This window comes from Oreochromis niloticus, linkage group LG14 (genome assembly GCF_001858045.2).
Source record: "Oreochromis niloticus isolate F11D_XX linkage group LG14, O_niloticus_UMD_NMBU, whole genome shotgun sequence".
NCBI classification, from domain to species: Eukaryota; Metazoa; Chordata; class Actinopteri; order Cichliformes; family Cichlidae; genus Oreochromis; species Oreochromis niloticus.
In genome coordinates, this window is record NC_031979.2 from 26,378,967 (window position 1) to 26,398,912 (window position 19,946).

The window sequence follows — 19,946 nt, forward strand, 5'->3', positions numbered from 1 at the left end:
TTGAATTAAGTAGAATTTGATTATGTCTGTAATGTGGCTGGTGTCCATACCGCCAGCACAGCTCTGCTCACGGCTCGGTCGGGGAGTGCTGACATGCCCACACAGGCGTCCTGACAGGATGTGCACAGCCGTGGGGATTTATGGGGGAATAAAGAGGATTTGCAACTGATGCCTGTGTCTGCACGGTGGTGAAATCTGCTCCGCTGAACTCCCAGTACCACATGCTTTACAGTCGCACCTTTCCAGCTCTGTACTGGAATGACTAATTGCCTCTCTGGTCAGTAACAGAGCATCCTATCTAACTGCTACTGTCACTGTTAGAGATCACAGCTGCAGGCCTGTCACCGGGCTGATTACATGGACACATGATTTCAGCCTTCCCATCTTTTTCTTTTAATAGTTTTCCACTCACATAATGAGGAATTTCAGCACACATGCTTCAACCCAACACACACGCGCATTATAATTTATAGATGTAATTACATGGATATAATTGAAACAATGACTCTCTTGCATTGATACAGACCAAAAAAAACCCCTTCACTTGCACTGAATAGAGCCTCAGAGTAACTATTTCCAGGACAAGGGCAGGACAATGAAGCATTGCTGCAGAGTAAACTTAAGGACTGTCAATAGCCATTTTTACAGCATTGAACTGCTAACATCCGCGGCTCTTGTATTTGTTGCCATTCGAAAAGGAAATGAACGTAATGAAATGAGCATACGTGGGCAATCTCCACCAAATCATTTTTTTGTATTGCTGTTGTAGCAGACCGTCAATAGAGCACAACATTGTCCTCAGCTGAATTCCAATGTCAATGCTCGCCCACTAAATAGATTCCCCGTGTCTTTTGTAATAACCCAAACAATGATTCGAAGATGTACCAATACAACAGTGACATTTAACAGAGGTGCTCAGATGCAAGTGAAGGCCTGACTGCAACTAATAAAAACTGAAGCTGAATGGAAGCTATGCCATTGAACTTAACCTCCCTGTTTATTGTATCTTTTGAGATTGGCAAATTTTTTTCACACAATGGGGAGAAGTACCCATGGACACTTCATCCTTTCTGTTTTGTGTGCTTTCACCCCAGTTAAGATCAAGGCAATGGAAAAGGTTGACAAAATAATCAAAATCCTTTCTCTTTTGCTAGAGTTTGCTAGAGTTGACCAAGGCGAGGGGCCACAAAAATGGTCTTTATCAGCTGAAAACGAGGACACAGTGTGAGTTCATTGAAACATAACATTCAACCTTGAAATCCTAATGTGCCAAGAACAGTCCTTATAATCATTTCATACATACATACCTATCTATCTATCTATCTATCTATCTATCTATCTATCTATCTATCTATCTACCTCATGAGGTAGCCTTTTAACTTCAGGGTGGGTTGGCATACTAACCATTTCCCTGGAGACCAATTAAAATGGACCATTAAAATATATATTTTTTCTGTTTCTAATAACTCTTTTAAATAAATAAAAAAAGGCAGGAAGGGAAAAAAAACAATTGCGACTGAGTCAGAGTAAACAAACGTGAGAAAAAAACTAATTAGCATTTCTAAATGATTCTTTAATTTTTCCAATGAAATACTTCAAAGAAAAAAAATGATACATGCGAGAGTTAAAATAACGCTGGTAAATGTTTAATGACTAATTATGCTGAATACTAAATGCACTCCTAACAGTCTTTGTTGAAGTCAATAGCGTGCAGGAGTTAAGACTTGACTCCCAAGACTAAACAGAAGTGGAAAACCTGTCAATGACTTAACTGCTGGAAAACATGTCTGAAAACCTGCCAGAGATGGATTCCTAAAATACTATCTGGCATTACACTGTGTGACTTATTCACTAAAAAAAGACAAACCCATGTGTTCAGGTCAGGCCCTGAAGTCATGTTTGTATTCAGTGCAGCTGCATGTTAAAGTCATAAAGATCTATAAATCCCTGACAGCTTCGCCAAGCACGTAATAAACCTACATTATTGTTAGTAGTATTATTAAGTCCAAAGGGTGCTGTATAGAAGCCAGTGTGGTGTTTACTTGCAAAGCTTATTGGCAGCTAATTTACAGCTTTGCACCTTCTATAAACCAGAAGGATGAAGACTTAAGAAATCCACCTTTAACTCATAACAACCCAAAGCCATGTTTAGTTAGCGAAAGAAATATCGTGTTTAATTCTGTTGTAATCCTGCATAAATTATTTATTATTTAGTGAATAATTCTAGTCACGTTTGCAACCTAAAGATTTTTTTCCTCTCCAAACAGTGTCTGCAGGTCATTTCAGGTTAAACAACACCCAGCAACAAGCTATTATAGCATGAATGTAGCTGGAGAAGCTGGTGCTGTTTAAGCTCACATGACTGCATTAACATTTTTATCAACTCAAATCTTAAGAATAATTTTCAGCGAGAATATCGAGCTGAAAGTGTAAAATTATGGGTAACAAAAAAGAAAAAAATAACCCCCACCTCCTTCCCACCTTTCCTTTGGTCCTACAGATGAATCAGCAGAGGTTCTGCTGCAGCATGATAAACAACAATTTACCCTGGACTGTAGATACGCTGAAACATAGGGTGTGTTCAATCAAGTCTACAAGATAATTCCCTGTTCCATGTCTTTCCTCTGGCTCCTCTCAGCAAGCTGGGGGAAAGGGAGGGGGTGGGTTACTGGAGGCTTAGCCAGGATATGATGTCCCTGCCTTGGATCATCTCTGAGCATCTGACGAGCTGGAGCATTATCGCCACAGACTCCCTTTATTCCTCCAGAGCTGGAGATTCTGGATAAATTCTGACCCTCTGCCCACAAAAAATACACCCACTGACAGCATGCTAGAGGCATACTATTTTTTTTGTTTCTGTGATGCTGCGAATGTCGGTTGTCCATCCTGAAGACAACATTCTCCTTCTTTCAAACTGAAATGAATTTCTCCCAAACAGCCACATACTAAGTGCATTTAGCGCGATATGTCTGGCGCAAGTTCAAGCAGTGACTTATCTCTCCCCGGTGGTCGACACAGACACACAAACACACACTCTCTGCATCTTTTCAGACACTGGAAGACCTGACAAAATGAACTCCTGTGAAACTTTCTGAACATGAAACAGCACAGAAGGCAAACAACTGTGACTTTCTGCGCTTTAGGTCCGGGGGTGACGCTTCTGAGGCTTCACCAAGGGGAAAAAACATCACCAAAAAAATATTTTAAAATAAATAAAAAAGTCTACCAAGCAAAATAACATTTTTCCATTTTTTTTTGATCCACAAAATGGGGCAGGAGTTGGTTGACAGCTTTCAGAAATCCTCCTGCATACCTGGTCTCATTCCCAACTCATATACTGATGCTTAGTCCCTTTGGCATCACATTTTAATGCACCAGGTACCACCTTAGAGTAATTTTTCAAGGTGCTGGGCAGTTTGTGAGGCCATAGCCAAAGAGGGTAATGGCAGAGAAGCCTGCCTTCTCATGTGGACTTATGCTGGTTGTTACACTTCATCATACCACAAAATGGTAATCTGAACCCCTGCTAGTCGTAAAATGTCACTAAAGGAGGCCCGGCCAAGCCTTAGTATGTGGTGCGTTGAAAGTAAAAAAGTGTACGCCTCACAGACTTTCTTAAACAGAACATATTCATTTATTTATTTATTTTATTTTATTGAATACATCTGTCCAAGTTAATCTTCTCAGTGGCTACATATTTGTTAAAAAGTCCACGCAAAGGCCGACTGTAACCTCACAGAGAGAATAAAATAGTGGACACAGTTACCGTGACAGCACCCATGGGAAATCCTTTTTTGAAGCAGGACATGACCACAAAAGAGCGGCTCAGGCTGTTAAACTCCAGCTCCACCAATGAGCATACTCCGGATAATCCTTCTTTCTGAAAAGTATAATGCAAATTTTAAAAATGGACCTAATTGTTTTTTTAAAATTATTATTTTATTTTTTTTAAATGAGTGACCGAGCCCATAAACTCAGCAGCAAACTGTTCACTGAAGTCAAATTAGAAAGTTGTTCGCTCACAGCCTTCCATAGGACTGAAGACTGTTTTGCAACCCAAAATATCGCCCTCTGGTGGCCACTAAAACAAATGCAGGTTTAAGGCACTTTGAAAGCCTGACTGATGTTAGATTTTTAAGACTAATACCAAAAACAGTAGTCGGTTGTTTAAAAATCCAATAGACACATGAAAGATAAACACATCTCCCTTAAGTTTGTGGTGTTTAGTTATTCATTAGTCTTTACTAAAATAATATGACATCAGACAAATATGGCAGTTTAGAAATAATCTTCTTTCAATGTCATAAGAAGTTGTCAATTGCTCATTTACGCCTAACTCTGCTTTGATCAAACACATGTTGCTAACAGGAAAGTTGCAGAGTGCCTTCTGGTAGAGAAACTATGCAATGTGTGCAAGGACGCCTAGTTATTTATAATTTACAATTTATGTGAAGTTTTAAATCAGTTTGTAAGCAACATAATTATGTTTGGTTTTGTAAGGAACACTACAAGGATATGTGAGCAACTAAAATAGCTCAAATAAATGCTACCAAACTAAAACAAAATAGATGCTTCAAAGATTTACCGTACTGTACCTTTACGTATGTGATCCTTCACTAAGGATCACATACAGTAGCTAAAGAAGTTCAGTTGCCTCTGATTACAAAAAACCCCTACAGCTGGTGGTGGCAATGCCAAGTCATACCAGTCTAAATGAATGAATAAGAAATTGGTCTGTATACTTTTTTGGAGAGAGGAAAATGCTTTACTTTGCTGTTATGCTGATTAAGGTAGCGCAAACCAATCTACCGCAAGCCAGCTTAGCATTGCCCCTGTGACAGGGTATTTAGAAGAGTAGTGAACTGCAAGAAAGCTCAATTACATCCTCCCAGCATGTACTGCATAAATCACGTTAAATCCTCTTTTCAAGCCTGTCTTTCGGAAATTACTGGAATGTTGCAGCAGAAAACACAGAGGCGACCGCAGCAGAGTAACTCCGAGGAGAAGAGCTTAGAGAAAACTGCAGAGTAATGCACAGCTCTGCAAAGCAACTTCCTGTTGTGACTCTGCCACGCCCATAAAGAGTCAGAAAGCTGAAATGAGGCTGTAACCATGCAGTGTGATCACTGACATGCAGTACTGCAGATAGTGAAGACACATAAGGAAATATTTCTTAACTTGCTCTGGGGAAGAGCTGTGTCATAGCGGTTTATGGAGGAGATCTCGCAAATATAGCCCTGTTTTTAATAAATGAATGTATAATACACAAAAATACTGCTGAAAGGCCGGTGATCCGATGAGTGTATAAATGAATGCTGTCTGGAAGCATCCCCCTCTTTAGACTCCCGTAGCTTTTTGTTGCACTCTTTCCAACTTATTGGTTACATTTTGTCGCTCCAGAGTCGCTTTTTTTTATATCTTTATGAATTGCAGAGTGGTCAGAACAAAAGAGGAAAATTGACATAACTCTAAAGTAGCTATTGATAAACTGATCTATTCTTTAAGGATAGTTTTTGTATTGAAATGTCACATTCCGGCATATCCAAATGTCAGCTCCCAAGGTTGCCTCGCCATCTGTCTAGCCTTAACGGTGCTTTTGAAATAATAGCAAAACTTTAAAAAAAAAAAGGTTCATATTGAAATGAATGGTTTTTTTTATTTTTTCAGCCGGGGTAAATCAAAGCGTAGAATCCAGCACACAGATGATGCCAAAAGGGTGCTCTGCTAAAATCACTGCAAATAAACTGCCTTTCATTGAGTTCATATGTGTTTGAGAAAATAGTTATTGATGTTTTTCGGCCTCGCAAAGACGAAATGTGACTGGCATTTGTAGAGGAGATGTAAAGGGCATTATAATATGATGGATGGGCCGGTTGAGATATAGCTGCAGATGCTGATAAGATAGCAGAGCAGCAAAGCGGAGTCTCTAAATTTTCTCAGATCAAGATCATGTGACTGGAAAAGCCTGTGACAGGTGTCTCTGGCAGCCCTGCACTGCCTGTCGTCATTGTCACCTATCAGCAGCACTATCTGATTAAAACTGGCCATCCACAGTCTCTTAGCTGTAGGTACAAACCAGCGTTCACTCGCTCGCTCTCTCCAAACATCTTATCACACTTGCATGCAGTCTCTCTCTCTCTCTCACACACACACACACACACACACGACTATTAGGAGGGACAGCAGTGGGGGCATACAGTACCTTGCGTGTTGACTGGGTTGGTGGTGGGTGTGGGGATAGTAGTGGGAGCATCTAGATGAAAAAGAGTAAAAAATAAAGAACATGTATAAGAAATAAAGAAAGACAAGAGTAAAGAAAGAGACAAAAGTCATTGAAGATGAAAAGCTATACTATAAAAATTATAACATGCACACATTTTAGCTACTGTGTGAGTTACTGTAAGGCCATGCCCGTAGCTTTGAGACTGGTTCAAGGACAGAGCAACACTTTTTAAGTTTATCTTAAAACAGAAGTCAGGTACAAAGTCAGGCACCCGTGCGAACATTTAAACATTGTTTGCACTGTTAATTCATCCTCTTCTTACTGGTCCTAATGCAGCAGTTCTCCAATCAATTTAAGTGATTTGGTACTTTTTTTTTGCAAAACACAAGAAAAAGCAAAAAGAAAATGAAAGAAATTCAAAACTTTTACATTGCCTTACCAATCTCACTTAAATCAAAATCAATCAAGCACCTTTTTTAGGTATGAAATCTTTTTGTCTAACTAATCATCTGCTGCAGCTCTACAGAGAAACACTGCCCAGGAAACAAAAGGAGGAAATTGGGTTCTAAAAGAATTTGACTTTAGAGGATAGCCTCTCATTCAAGACGGGGCAAAGAAGGTAAACTTTGTTTTGCAAAAATTGGGATTGCTTTTGTTCTCAATTTATTTTACTGGAAATGCCTAAGTAAAAAATATGGCACGGACCAGTATGAGTCATGGGAAGAATTAGAGCAAATAAACATGTGTTCATGTTCGTATGGACACCTGACTGGTGTTTTAATACAGACATGGAAAAATGTGAACCTGTCCTTCAAGCAAAAGCAGTGATGTAAAAGCTAACATCAGCATGTTGACATGCTCAAGGCAACAGTGCTAACATGCTGATGTTTCAGAGGTAACATTTTTACCATGTTTGTCATATTAGTTTGTCCAGACGTAGGGGGGGTGCAGGGTGGTGGTGAGGTGCAGTGTCTGAACTAAATTTAAATGGCAAACCATCAAGTAATTGTTGAAATAGAAAAGTCAGAGAATCATCCAGAGTCATCCTCTGGTGAATCGACATTGCTTTTTCTTGCTGGGAATGACCATCATAATACACAATCATACACTTGGCTTTTAAAAATAAGCCTTTAACTGCCACGTGGAAAAACTGCTTGTAAAATATGTACAGGCGTCGTCACCTACAGCACCCTGGAAACCTAGAAAACTGAGCCTTGTAACAGTTTTATGAAAACATGTATTTTAACCTCTATCTTTTCCTAAACAAGTGCCAAAGTTTTTGTGCTTAAACTTAACTGAGCAGAACCAATGAAACAAGCAAAAGAGTAAGGAAAGTGAAACTTAAATTTCAAGCTTCAAACCAGACAAACTTAAAGTGGTCCCAGCCAATCACATGGCAGTACCTCAATCTATTTAAGCATGCGTATATGGTGAAGGCGACCTGCTCAAGTTCAAACTGAACATCAGAAAGGGGAAGAAAGGTGATTTAAGTGACTTTGGTTGCTGGTGCCAGACGGGCCAGTCTGAGTATTTCATAAAATGCTAATCTACTGGGATCTCTAGTGTAAAGAGACAATAGTCCAAAAAAGGGAAAATATCCAGTGAGTGGCAGTTCTGTTGAAGTCAAAGGAGACTGGTCACACGGCTTTGAGCTACTAACAGTAATTCAAATAACCCCTTGTTACAACCAAGATATGCAGAAGAACATCCCTGAATACTCAACCCTGAAGCAGATGGGCTACAGCAGCAGAAAATCACACTGGGTGCCACTCGTCTAAGCCAAGAACAGGAAAGAGAGCCGAAGATTCAGGCAAACTCATCAAAGCTAGGCAGCAGAAGATTGGAAAACATCGACTGGTCTGATGAGTTTTGATATCTGCTGTGACCTGCAGATGGTAGGGTCAGAATTTGGCATAAACAACACAAACGCATGAATCCATCCTACCTTCTAGCAACAGTTCAGGCTGCTGCTGCTGGTGGTGTAATATTGTAATGGGATTTTTTCTTGGCACACTTTGGGCCGCTCATTTAATGCCACAGCCTACTTGAGTATTGTTGCTGGTCATGCCGATCTTCTTAATGCACCATGCCACAGAGATCAAATCATCTCAAAGTGGATTCTTGAACACAACAAATAATTCACGGTACTCATACTGCCCCCACAGTCTTCAGATCTCAGTCTGATGGAGCACCTTTGGGATGTGGCTGACCACAAATCTGCAGCGAAAGTGTGACGCCATCATGTCTATATGGACCAAAATCTCTGAGGAATGTTCCCAACACCTTGTTGAACTTGTGTCATGAAGAATTAAAGCAGCTCTGACAACAAATGGAGTCCAATTTGGTATTAGCAATGTGTACCTAATAAAGTGACCGTATTTAAAAGCGATCCTACGTGTCCTTTTTCAGACATTTCACAAGTTAAGAATGATGGTACATTTCATTAAAAACAACCTCACAGTGTTTCTACAGGTAAGCCAAGAAATCAGAGTATTTAGCACACATCATCTGGGGATCATGAACAGGTGAATACCAAAACCCCATCAAGTAGTCGCTGAGCCCAAACAGTCATGTCACTATCATGGCTAAAAATACAATAAAAAAGGCATTAACATTTCACTATACAGGGGTTGTTGTATTATATTTCATAATGACAAGCTATTATATTTCTTTATTTGTAAAAAAAAAAAAAATTCTAATTAAGTATGAATAATAATGCCTGGCAATCATGCAAAGGTATTACTATTTTCCACAGTCTCAATAATTGAGTCAGGCTGCAAATTAAAGCACTTTGGTGGTCTCCCGCTGCAGCACAGCAGAGCCCTGAGTTGCATCCCCTGCCCCACACTGTACTGATTAGGCCTGTCACTAACCCCCAAACAAAATAATCAAAAAGACAGAATGGAGGGCAATTCAGGTATGCAATAGTACTAAGGAGGGCTGAAAGCTTCCTCATCAGGGGAATATATGCCAGGCTCTGGTGCAGAGGGAAGATAGCACGACCCCTTGCTGTGGGAGAGTCACAGCAGGGGAAATTGGCTGGCTGTCTCCATGCCTTTACTGTCTGCACTCCATCAAAAGACAGCAGTGGGGGACCACACACTCCCAAACTAATGATAAAACATCAAGGACAGCATAATGTTGCCGCCGGGGATGGAGTGTATGGCAGAGGTGGTGCTGATGGTGGTAGGGTGTAGCATCGGGTATCAGGAAGAGATTCGGCTCTGACAGTATTTGAAGAGAGGGGTGGGCTAGATTTCTTTCCCTGTGACCGAAGGCAGTGTGATAGCTGAAATGTCAGTGTCTGGAAGAGGGAAATTGGCCATTCAGGGATGAGGGTCTTCACAAAGGCCGGGATAGGATGTGGCACATATAATATCCAGACGAACAAGAATTCTCCATGGGCAATTTCCAGGCTGGATGACTCTGGGCTCAGCATTATGAGGGCTGAAATATGAGTGTATTTTTGAGAGACCATATTTTCAGGGGGCATTTGTATCAGTGAAGAATTTGATATGAGAGAATTTAACCATAAAGTGAAACAATGTAGGAGAAATTGTTTATCTATGCCTGCTTAAACCTGCCTGCCAACACGACGGCGGGGAATATATTTTACTTGGTTTTTGTTTTCTCTGCTTACTTCTCTTAGTTAAAAGTGCCCTTTATATAAAGTTTTGCAGAGGTATTCTATAAAAACACACACAAAGAAAAAAGCCTGTAAAAGAGGTTGCATCAATTTATCTAACGATTTCTTTTTTTTTTCTTATCGTGACAAAAAAATCGGCAAGCTGTTGTGTTGAAAATCATTCCACACTGTGTTGCATGTTTCAGAAAATCAGTGTGATTCACAAGGACACAGTTTCCCGACAGCCTTTCATAAGAACAAGGAGACCCACGAGCCCCGTCATGTTATGTCGAAACCCTGATAAACCCTAAATTCCCACTGGCTTGTGAAGCTTTGATTTATTTTTTATTTTTTTTTGTCTTTAGAGGATTTTTTGGGTCAGGAAGTCAAGTGCGGGCTTAACCATGGTGGCAAAGTGAGGGTTGTTTTCCTGCCAACAGGCAGCATGTGTGAGTTATAGCACCAGGTCACCTCTATGAGAGAAAGGCCTCTCTCTGACCAGCTCTCCCTAACAACACACACCAGCCAGAGGGCACAATTCACAGCCTGTTGAAGACACACCCTTGTGGAGAACAGCATGACAAGCCTCTTTTTCAGCCTTTCAACTGGCCACATACAATACGAGCAGTACAATGGGGCTTGATTTGACGTGAATTTACATCGGCCTCACACCTGTCCAGGCTGTCGCGCAGTGAAAGGTCATTAGTCTTTTTGAAATAGGAAGAGCCCGAAGGACCAGTGCTGGTAGAGGGTGGCAACAGGCTGAAAAGAGAACCGATAGACAATTCAGGCCCAGCTCTATCAATAATTCTGCAAGCAAATATTTATCAAGTACAAAACAGCTCATTAAAATAAAACTATTGGTTGCATGCCCTTAGTTAAATAAAATACTTTTTTTGCAACAGGCCTGTGATGGCTTTAGCAGGAGCTCGCAAATAGCAAAACAAAACAGTAAAACTGGCAGATAAGAGAGGGAAAATTGGATTTTACAACAGAAAAATATGAGCCTAATGCTAGCTGGCCGGATAAGAAGGGTGCACTGGTGGACAGTTGAAATTGCTGTTGTGCATGGCTGCTGGAAAGCTACGGAAAAAAATGCAAAGAGCAATGCATGTTGCAGAGACACATTAATTAAGCTACTGTTGCAAGCATGATTAGTCTGGGACAACAAACTCTCGCGTGGACCACAACATGATTTTTTTCTGGCATTAAATCCTCCAGAAAACAGGAGTGGGAGTCGCAGATATAATTATATGCAGTTTGAGCACCTTTTACCAATCTCCAGTGTCTCATTACGGAGAGCTAAAGTCATGGAGCGTCCAACATTTGCACACCAGAGAAATGGTGTTTAATGGAAATTGGTAAAATATGTGGATAGGAAGTTACTAATTGAAGGAGTCATGGCCAAAGGCACAAACACTGACAACGCAGACACTGTAGCTTTTATTCGGGACCGGAGAACATTCGCTTCCCGTGGCTTTCAGTCATTCACGTAAGTGTTATGGGTGCAGAATGAATCAAATGATACATGAATTTAACAGCAGTAGACACGCATCATGCATGAGTTCCTAAATGCCCGCAGGCGATTCAGTCGAAACTTCTGAACTATTAGAATATTATATTACTACTTTCAAGATCTGTGATGGAGAGTCAAAAAATGCTTACGCCACTTGTTCAAAATCGGAGAGGATTTGATCCGAGAGAGTACAATAAATCTTTGATTCTGAGGAATCTTTACACGGCAATTAGAAATTTAGCTGTGGTAGCTTGAATAAGGATGCCTTGAGTGAGCTATTTGCTGGCATATGCTGTCCTTTTGTTTGGAAGTGATCATTATAGGCCCATTGGGAACAAGCAGATGCCATCATCTGCCTGGCAGAGCACAAACCATGGGGCGGCAGAGTTATGGGAGTTACAGGAAACCTACGTCACGGTGACAAAGTCACGCGTGTCAGCTGGTGAAATAACCACATTATTCCTCGAGCAACCTATGGAACTGCTGAATGTCAGACATACAGTGATGAGGAAATCTGTGTGTGTTCCATTAACTGCGTGCAGGGAGACATTTTTATGTGACTGAAAATATTCCAGCAATGATAAAATGGAATACCAGCGCTTTTCTGAGTGCTTTGTGCCTCAGAGATTTGGATTAGCGACATCCTGCTGTGTTTGAAGCCCAGTTTAGAAGACATTCCTAACACCCCACATGGTTATTCTTCAGAAAATTCAAACCATCAATAGCACCTATGCAGCTTCAGCAATCAGGGGGGAGTCATTTCACAACTCTGTAATGCTTCCAGGTGTAGAAATTCAGTCTCAGGTTACTCTTACAAAGCCCCAGAAAACCATCATCCCTGCACCAACAGTAGCTGTTTATTCTTCCTTAATTCCTCTAGAGTCTGACAGCTTTTTGCATCCTCTGCCCAAGACCTTGTCCCTCCATTAAAATCCTTTTCAATGCTTGCCCTACAATTGGTGAAATGGTGTTGACGTGAAGGCCATTACAAACACATTTACTTTCACAAATGCACATTTTTCAGCAACTGCCATAAACATCTGCTCATCAGCTAGACAAGAAAAAAAAAAAAGAACTGTTACATTGCTGGTTTTTGACACACAGTTCATGGCTGTCAACATGACCTAAGCAAGCAGACTGAGTAATAATCAAAACAATATCACCAGTAGGAAACCTGCAATCAGCTCTTGCACAAAATCCACAAAAAGCCAATTTTGAACAACAGAGCCTTTCTCGTTCGACTCTGCAGCTTTGCGCATGTTAGGCTTAAATGCGAGTGTTGATTTTGGAGGCCAAATTTAACAAACTGCATCAACCCAGCATGGTTTGGATGGTTTTAAAACCAAGCTGTCCTGTTTTTTTCTGGGTTTTTAATTCGGAGAGAGAGACGATCGGTTCAATTTAAAAACACATAGTTGATATTACTCTATATGCAGCGTGACTCCTCATACCAGTATCAGTGAAAGGTATACAAGTGCACTGAGCACAAGAAAATCTTTACTGCCACACAGATTGGATGTAAAGCATATACATACAAGGAATTACAGTAAAATAATGATAAACATACAGCTTTAAATATATTTTTTATACAGCTTAAAGGTTTAACTCATGGACTTAGTGCCTTTTCCTTCACTTTAACAGTTTAAGCTGTATAATTGACCATGACTGGCATCCAGACTAGATTCGGTGTTACAAAATCCTGCCAGTGAGTACACGCTCGAAACTGTGAATTTTAAGTTTCTTTCCACCCAAAGAAACATTCCCCCCGCACAGGATGAAGGAGAAAACAGCCTCCAGGTTTAAAGGGACAAGCAAAGCACAATCTCATCTGAACATCAAGAATCATTATGATGCCAGCCCCTGACATTTGTTTAAAGCAAAGACTTACAAGCAACCGGCAATAGGTTATGAGTCTCAGGTAAAAAGAAAGAAAATCTACTTGAACTCGTACAGAGGTAACGCAAAAATGTATTTTTGTTTATATTTCCTGAGAGCCTAAACAACAGATTCTCATTCCTGGTCTTGCGTATGGTCACTGGCAGACAATGCTGTTGGCACACAGGCAGGAACAAATTGAAACTTGGGAGTGAAATACAAAATGCTTCTCTAAACAGCAGGGAGCAAGCACTCCAAGGAGAGAAAGCTAAACCCACCAACAATGGCTGCACCTGCTGAAAATTTATTTTCCCCTTATCCACATCACCCCTGCCAGCCACCAAAAATAGGAAATTAAGGTCCGAGTAGTGTGTACTTCACTGACATCAAGTTACGAGATTTCTAAATGATGAAGTCCGCGGTGCTTTGTGCAACTTCAAACAGCTACCTCCTGCTGTTCCCCCCTCGGGGATTCAAGTGCAAGTGCCTGATGCCTTTAAACAGTTGTATGGAGAGAAAAAAATGTTTTCAGAATTATGTGCAATTGCATCCAAGTAAAATTTACTGGCAACGGCAAAAGTAGTCGAGTTAGTCATTAAATCCCTATGTTTAGATTTTGTTTTGTGTTCCATTTGGTTGTTTTGTTGTGGATTGTATTGTGTTTAAAAGAAAACAAGAAAAACACAAAAACTCCAATTAGTGTGAAAAGGCTGACAGGCATGTTAAGCTAAGAAGAAAATGAGGCCTCAGTGAAGAGAGGTTAACCAAGAGGAGCAAACTGTCTGTGAAATTTAAAGTCAAGTCCTGGGAGAGATGGTCCCTCAATTGCCCTTTACTGGATGGCTGGAGAACACATTGAAATTCCAACCACTTCGACGTAAGTCAACAGCGCCACGGCCGATCTTGATCACAGAGAATGAAGTAATAGCCAATATAGTGCATAGTGTTACACAGTGCTCTTAGGAATATGGTACTGTTTGTGCATGAGTGTGACGATGCATGTCTGTATAATCCTTGTCTCCACTGGTGGTAACGTAAGGTGCATACTTCTGATAACAGTTCTAAATGCATCACAGTCTGATAGCATGTTTCTGCACAAAGCAAGGTGGCGTCTATTTCCAGACACGGTGCAGACATTAAAAACTGCGATAACCTTACAAGGAGATACAAAATACGGCATAAAATTAAAAATGGAAATAAATCAATAAATGTTTAGTAGACTAGGCGTCAACAGGCATTGACATCAAGGCTAAAAGAAGTGACCTTCTCACAAACTTTTCTTTATCTTTGCTAATTGCTCAACGATAACAACTCAGACATTCTAGGAATGCAATGCTAAATTAGTGAAGTACCTTCTTAAAAGTGTCTGTGTCCTTTATCAGTGAGCAAAACCAGACAATGAATGATAAGCCATTCCACAGAACGGAGGAAGAACTACAAAACACTAAAAAACCCACATCTGAATAGTTAAATTTGGCCCACACATTCAGAGGAGGTAGGTATAATGTGATGTAACATATAGCTGCCTCTGGGTTTCTGCTGGGTCTGATTTATTTGCTGCTGCTTCAAAAATAATAATATACCATAACACATCTCTCTATTTGGGTTTGACATCCCAGTGCAATGTCAACAGCCACTTTATCCATCCCTTTGTACTCCACGTACTTCAGAGTCATCATACTTTGATGATGCAGCTAAAGCTAAAATCTTCAACATGAATTCAAAGCTCAGTGGATTTGTCAGCTGGCGCCACCTTTTAAACTTCCTATTTCTCTAAATAATGGCTAACGTACATCTATGCTTGAAAAGTGACTGCTTGTATGTACAGTGTGCCATTAATGTAACACAAAATTATAACCACCAAAGCTGTCGAAGGTCTTTAAGTCTATAAGCTTTTCATAAGAAATGATGAGAAGTGATGAAGGCATTTAAACAATTAAGGTAAAAAGGAATAAAGTATAATATCTACCATGTACATAGAGGATGTAGTCGACATAAGCCTCTCCTACAGCATTGGACGCCACACAGCGGTAGGTGCCGTTGTAGGACTTGTTGAGGTTCTCGATGTAGAGATCAGAGCCGGTGACCACAGCATGAGGCGGCACATCCTCATCTACTCTCAGCCAGTTGATCTGATGGGGACTGGAGAGCACAAATACCACACACATCACTCAGCCTCTGTCTATCCATCGTAGAAATCTGAAATAAAGGTCAAATCTGAGAATCTGAGAAGGGCCATTGGCAGGCCCTGTCTAATGATGTAGTTTATACAGCATGCTAACAACTGGTAACATTTAAATGGTACACTGAAATGTAAAGGTTAAGAGGGTGTTTGGACTGGCGGGGAAAATAATATACAGTGGAAAATAGAAAATGAAACAGAAGTCTCAAGCACTGAAACGCATCCATACTCACTGTGGCTTTCCTTCAGCGATACATGTCAAATCCAGATTGTCACCCTCTCTGGTTAAACCTTCAGGATATGTCACCACGATCTTTACTTCTGGTTTATCTGGAAGTTAAAGAGATTAGTATTTACAATGCTTCAGTGATGTAAGCTATAATCCAGCTGACTTTCTTTCTCATACTTGCAGCTAAAGGGTGTGTTAAATGATTATTGGACTCTAAAGCGAAGCGCAGTGAGAAACAGACTTCTAAATGAAAGAAAAACAGTCAATAGCGAAACATAGAAGAGTATGAACTGATTATAGATGTGCTCACTAGACATCCAGTCCGTCTGCAGTACCTTATAGTAAAATGGCTTTTTTCCCCCCCTCTTATCAATGCTAGCCAAAGATTACCAAAATGTCAAGCGGTTGCAGTCAAGCTTTCTCTTTTTCCTTGAAAGGTCAGACAAAACAGTTATCTTCTGAAAAAAAATTAATATTCTGCACAGACTACAAAAGGGTACCTTAACCTTTCTTTGATGTTTAACAGCGTAAGGCCGTATGCATTACCTCTTCAATCAATTCACCATTTAAAGAACACCTAAACATCACTGATACCTGAGCAGAAACGTTTCCCCTTATGATTGCTGTATCTCTCAGGCCAAGGCACCATCACACTCTAAGAAACACCAGCTGTACGATAAAGCAGTCAAATACATGCGACACATCTACGGCATGAAGGTCTGAGGATACACCGCGAGTCTTTCTAAGACCGTATCAACTGCAAGTTATTTATTCCTGCGTGCGCACAGCTCATGCAGGAGTCGTGCAATATGGCAGTGTAATCTACATCACAGCAGGGCACAAGAACTACACCTGACCACGCTCAGCTGTAACGCTGGGTTCAAGAGTCTGTTGCTTCTTGCCACTCTGTCTTGCAAGTTTCCAGAGATGTAAAAGGAAAGTGTTTATTATATATGACATGTTTATTTGCGGGTTTTGCAAAGTTTGCACTTCCTTTGGAGAGAGCTGGAAAAAGGAGGATGTACAGTCATGTGAAAAAGAACGTTTTTCACAGGACTCTATGCAGTCCTGTGAAAACTAAATATACCCTATGATTCAATAGGTTGTAGAACCACCTTTCGCTACAACAAGTTGAAGTAAGTTTTATCAGCCTCTCACATTGTTGTGGAAGAATTTTGGCCAAGTTTTCTTAATAAAGTTGCTTCAGTTCATTGAGGTTTTGTGAGCATTCATTTAGGCATAGCTCTCTTAAGGTCTCACCCCAGCATTTCAGATAAGTAAGGTCTGGACTTGCTTGGGCTCATTGTCATGTTTTGTGACCCATTTTCACCAAGCTTTGACTCTACAATTATTGGAGATTAAGTATCGGAATTTCAAGAGCGCCTCCAAACACGTTCCTTCCGGTTGTCATTTATATAGGTTCATTCTCGTTTACGTGCCCCAGCCTCCCTCCTCTTTTCAATTCTTTAACTTCTTCGCTTCTATTTAGTACATGAGGATCTGCCAGAACCGGGAGCTGCCGCCAGTCCCCTTCGAGGCCTTCCCCAAACCGCAGCTCAATTCATGTCCAAGCCATTCACCTTTACCTACTAAAATGCTGTCAAGCATAAAATGAGGACGTGAATTTGGTATACAGGGGAGTCCCAAATCATCACCCCTCCACCACCAAGCTTGACAGTTGCTACGAGCTGTTTGTGCTGACATGCCGAGCCTGGTTTTAGCCAAAGGCTTTGCTGTGCTTTATGGCCAGATATTTCCACTTTGGTCTCGTCTATCCAAACAAGATTATTCCAGAAGCCTTGCGGTTCGCTCAGATGCAACTTTGCGAATCGCATTTTTAGCAAAAAGAGGCTTTCTCTTGGCAACCCTTCCAAACGAGACATATTTGCTCAGTCTTTTTTTAAAATTTGCAGTCATGAACTTTAACATCTAAAATGCTAACTGAGGCCTGTAGAGTCTGAGATGTCGCTGTTGTTTTGATGTCCACTCACTTGAAGATTATGGCATTGTGTCATGTCAACACACACCCACATACAAAAGTGCTAATGATCAGTTAATCAAGTGCTTCATGTTAGCATCACCTGGCTGCTGTTTCCTATGACAGCTGTAAGGGTGTACGTAGCAGTTAACTTTCTTTTTACACTGCTGTTGTTCACCGTGCAGTCAACCATAATGGCCCTTCCAGGTGGCTTCTGTCTGTGTTTACTTTCAAACTCCAACACAAACATTTGAAATAATTCATTACAAACATTTATGGCTAAGATTACCCACAGAACTCCAGATTAAGTGTACTAGGCTCATAATCACATTGATTTATATTATCTTATTAACCCTTTCCATCCATACAGGTGCCTTTACTGGGCTCAGGCTGTGTGTGTTACTAAAAATATACTTTGGCATCATCTTTTGAAGGCTGGAGGAATTATTATTATTATGCTTTATTTATTTTGCATGAAATTTTGTAGATTTGCAAGCGAGAATGTTTAGAACAGGTTCAAAAGATCATTGTTTCCAAGGTAGTAGTTTCTGCCCAATTTACAACTTTGAATAGGCGGACTCACTCTGACCTGGTGATGGGGAGAAGGAGACTTGTGCTTGTACTTGTATTTCAGAATTCTCCCAAGTGTCTATTATCAATACAGCCCAAGGTTGTTCATTTTGTCCTCACAGTTGTAAGGATTTGAAAAATCAATACAGCCAAATTCTGTGCCCACTGCTCAACTGTGACAAAATAACCAACACTGTGGTGGATTCTAACTCTCTCCAAGTGGTATAAATCTGCTTCTAGTAACTCTAAAAGAACCCTGTCAATGCTCTTGCTTATCTGGCTGTGTAGGTTCTCTTATTCTTACATGTAGTATTTTTTACTGACTTTTTTTGCAATCAGAATCAAGTGTTACACCTGAAACATCTCAGGTGTGAAGTGAAATGAAGGACATCTGATATCAGTGGCGCAGCCTCACTAATAAGCAGTTAAGCCCTCAACTATCCCAGAAAAGAAACAGTTCCCGACACTGTCTGTGGGGCCTTGGTCTAGTTCTAGGCTTGAAAAGACTGAGTTTTGGGTCACTCACAAAGTACTTCCAAGTGTCTTTGAGCCAGGAGGTCCTTTACAGCTGGGTGGTCAATGATGCAGTCCACTGGCATTCCATCATCCTCCTTGGTGACAGAAAATCTTACCCGGCTGGTGACAGTAAACATCCTGTCATACGTCTCCTCAACTGTTGTTTCACCTGGAACACCATCACAGGGATGACAGGAAGAGTAAGTTAATGGCTAAACAGGTCAAAAACAAATCTGAACTCCTGCAGCAGCAGCAGTCTGCACTGGCTTTAATGAGCAAATAGTCAAAGCTATTAAGAGAGCATTACCTGTCAAAGAGGACTACTTTCAGATGGCATTTACATTTAATTTGTGATTCAGTGATGTGGTGCCCAGGCGAGACTTTAGGGGATTCAAAGAGTCCGAAGGCCTTCGATTCTGACGAGAGCAGCGAGGAGCGGCTGGGTCATATCCAGCCTGATAATGAAGGCTTCTGCTGCTCGAGGGTTGAGCATTGTTGGGGCTAACCCTGCAGTAATCTGCTGCCCACTAGGCCCTAGGCTGTCAGAAGGGCATTCATTTAGAGAGCATTACAATGCCACAGGGGCATTGCATTAGCTGCAGTGCTGAGTGTGATGGTTTACTCGCACTTAATGAAGTGAGGAAATAATTACAGCCCCACACTGACCTGCAGCACACTTCCATTTCAGCCTTGTCACAGGGGAGCTGTGCCGGACTCAGTGAGGGCAAAACACTGTTGTTCCACAGTTGATGATCACCAACACACATATATGCGGCCTCTTGATGGATATTAACCCCATGTAACATATACGCACCCACCCAAGACCTGCCTACATAAAATTTAAAGTACTGGAAGTAGTAAGTGGTCAATGCACTTGCGGGCATTAAATTTGACCACACCGCCAACTGCAATGAGGAAACAGGCAGTCGAAAAAGTGCACTGACCATTTGAAAAGGGTAAGTAAGTAATAACAGTAATAACAGCAGGAATACAGTGTGTCAGTGTGAAGAGGCTGCATAAAAAAAAAAAAGGTTTTCATCTAAACAACAGCGATCTTGCTAGCCTGCACAAAAATGCGTAAAAGTGTTGCAGCATGTGTTTGTGCCCTGCAAGCTGGTAAAGATGCAGCGGGTAAAGGTGAAGGTTCTTTGATTAATCATGTGTACTACTACATCTCAGCTTCCATGTGGACATGCTCACTCTATTTTAGACCACTCAACTGATCTGGTCTT

General features: G+C 40.9%; 1 protein-coding gene across 3 annotated transcripts in view; it reads right to left on the reverse strand.

Moving 5' to 3' along the window:
• Nucleotides 1–19,946, reverse strand: part of cadm1b (cell adhesion molecule 1b) — a 160,334-nt gene that overhangs the window by 9,313 nt on the left and 131,075 nt on the right. For 2 of the 3 annotated variants that reach the window (XM_013277522.3, XM_005459582.4), the window contains 4 exons: nucleotides 18,725–18,883; nucleotides 15,655–15,751; nucleotides 15,209–15,381; nucleotides 6,203–6,253 (listed from right to left, as the gene is read on the reverse strand). In XM_013277522.3, the coding sequence (XP_013132976.1) occupies nucleotides 6,203–6,253; nucleotides 15,209–15,381; nucleotides 15,655–15,751; nucleotides 18,725–18,883 (480 nt within the window). The remainder of the gene's footprint in view (nucleotides 1–6,202; nucleotides 6,254–15,208; nucleotides 15,382–15,654; nucleotides 15,752–18,724; nucleotides 18,884–19,946) is intronic. The other variant, XM_005459583.4, reaches the window with a different exon arrangement.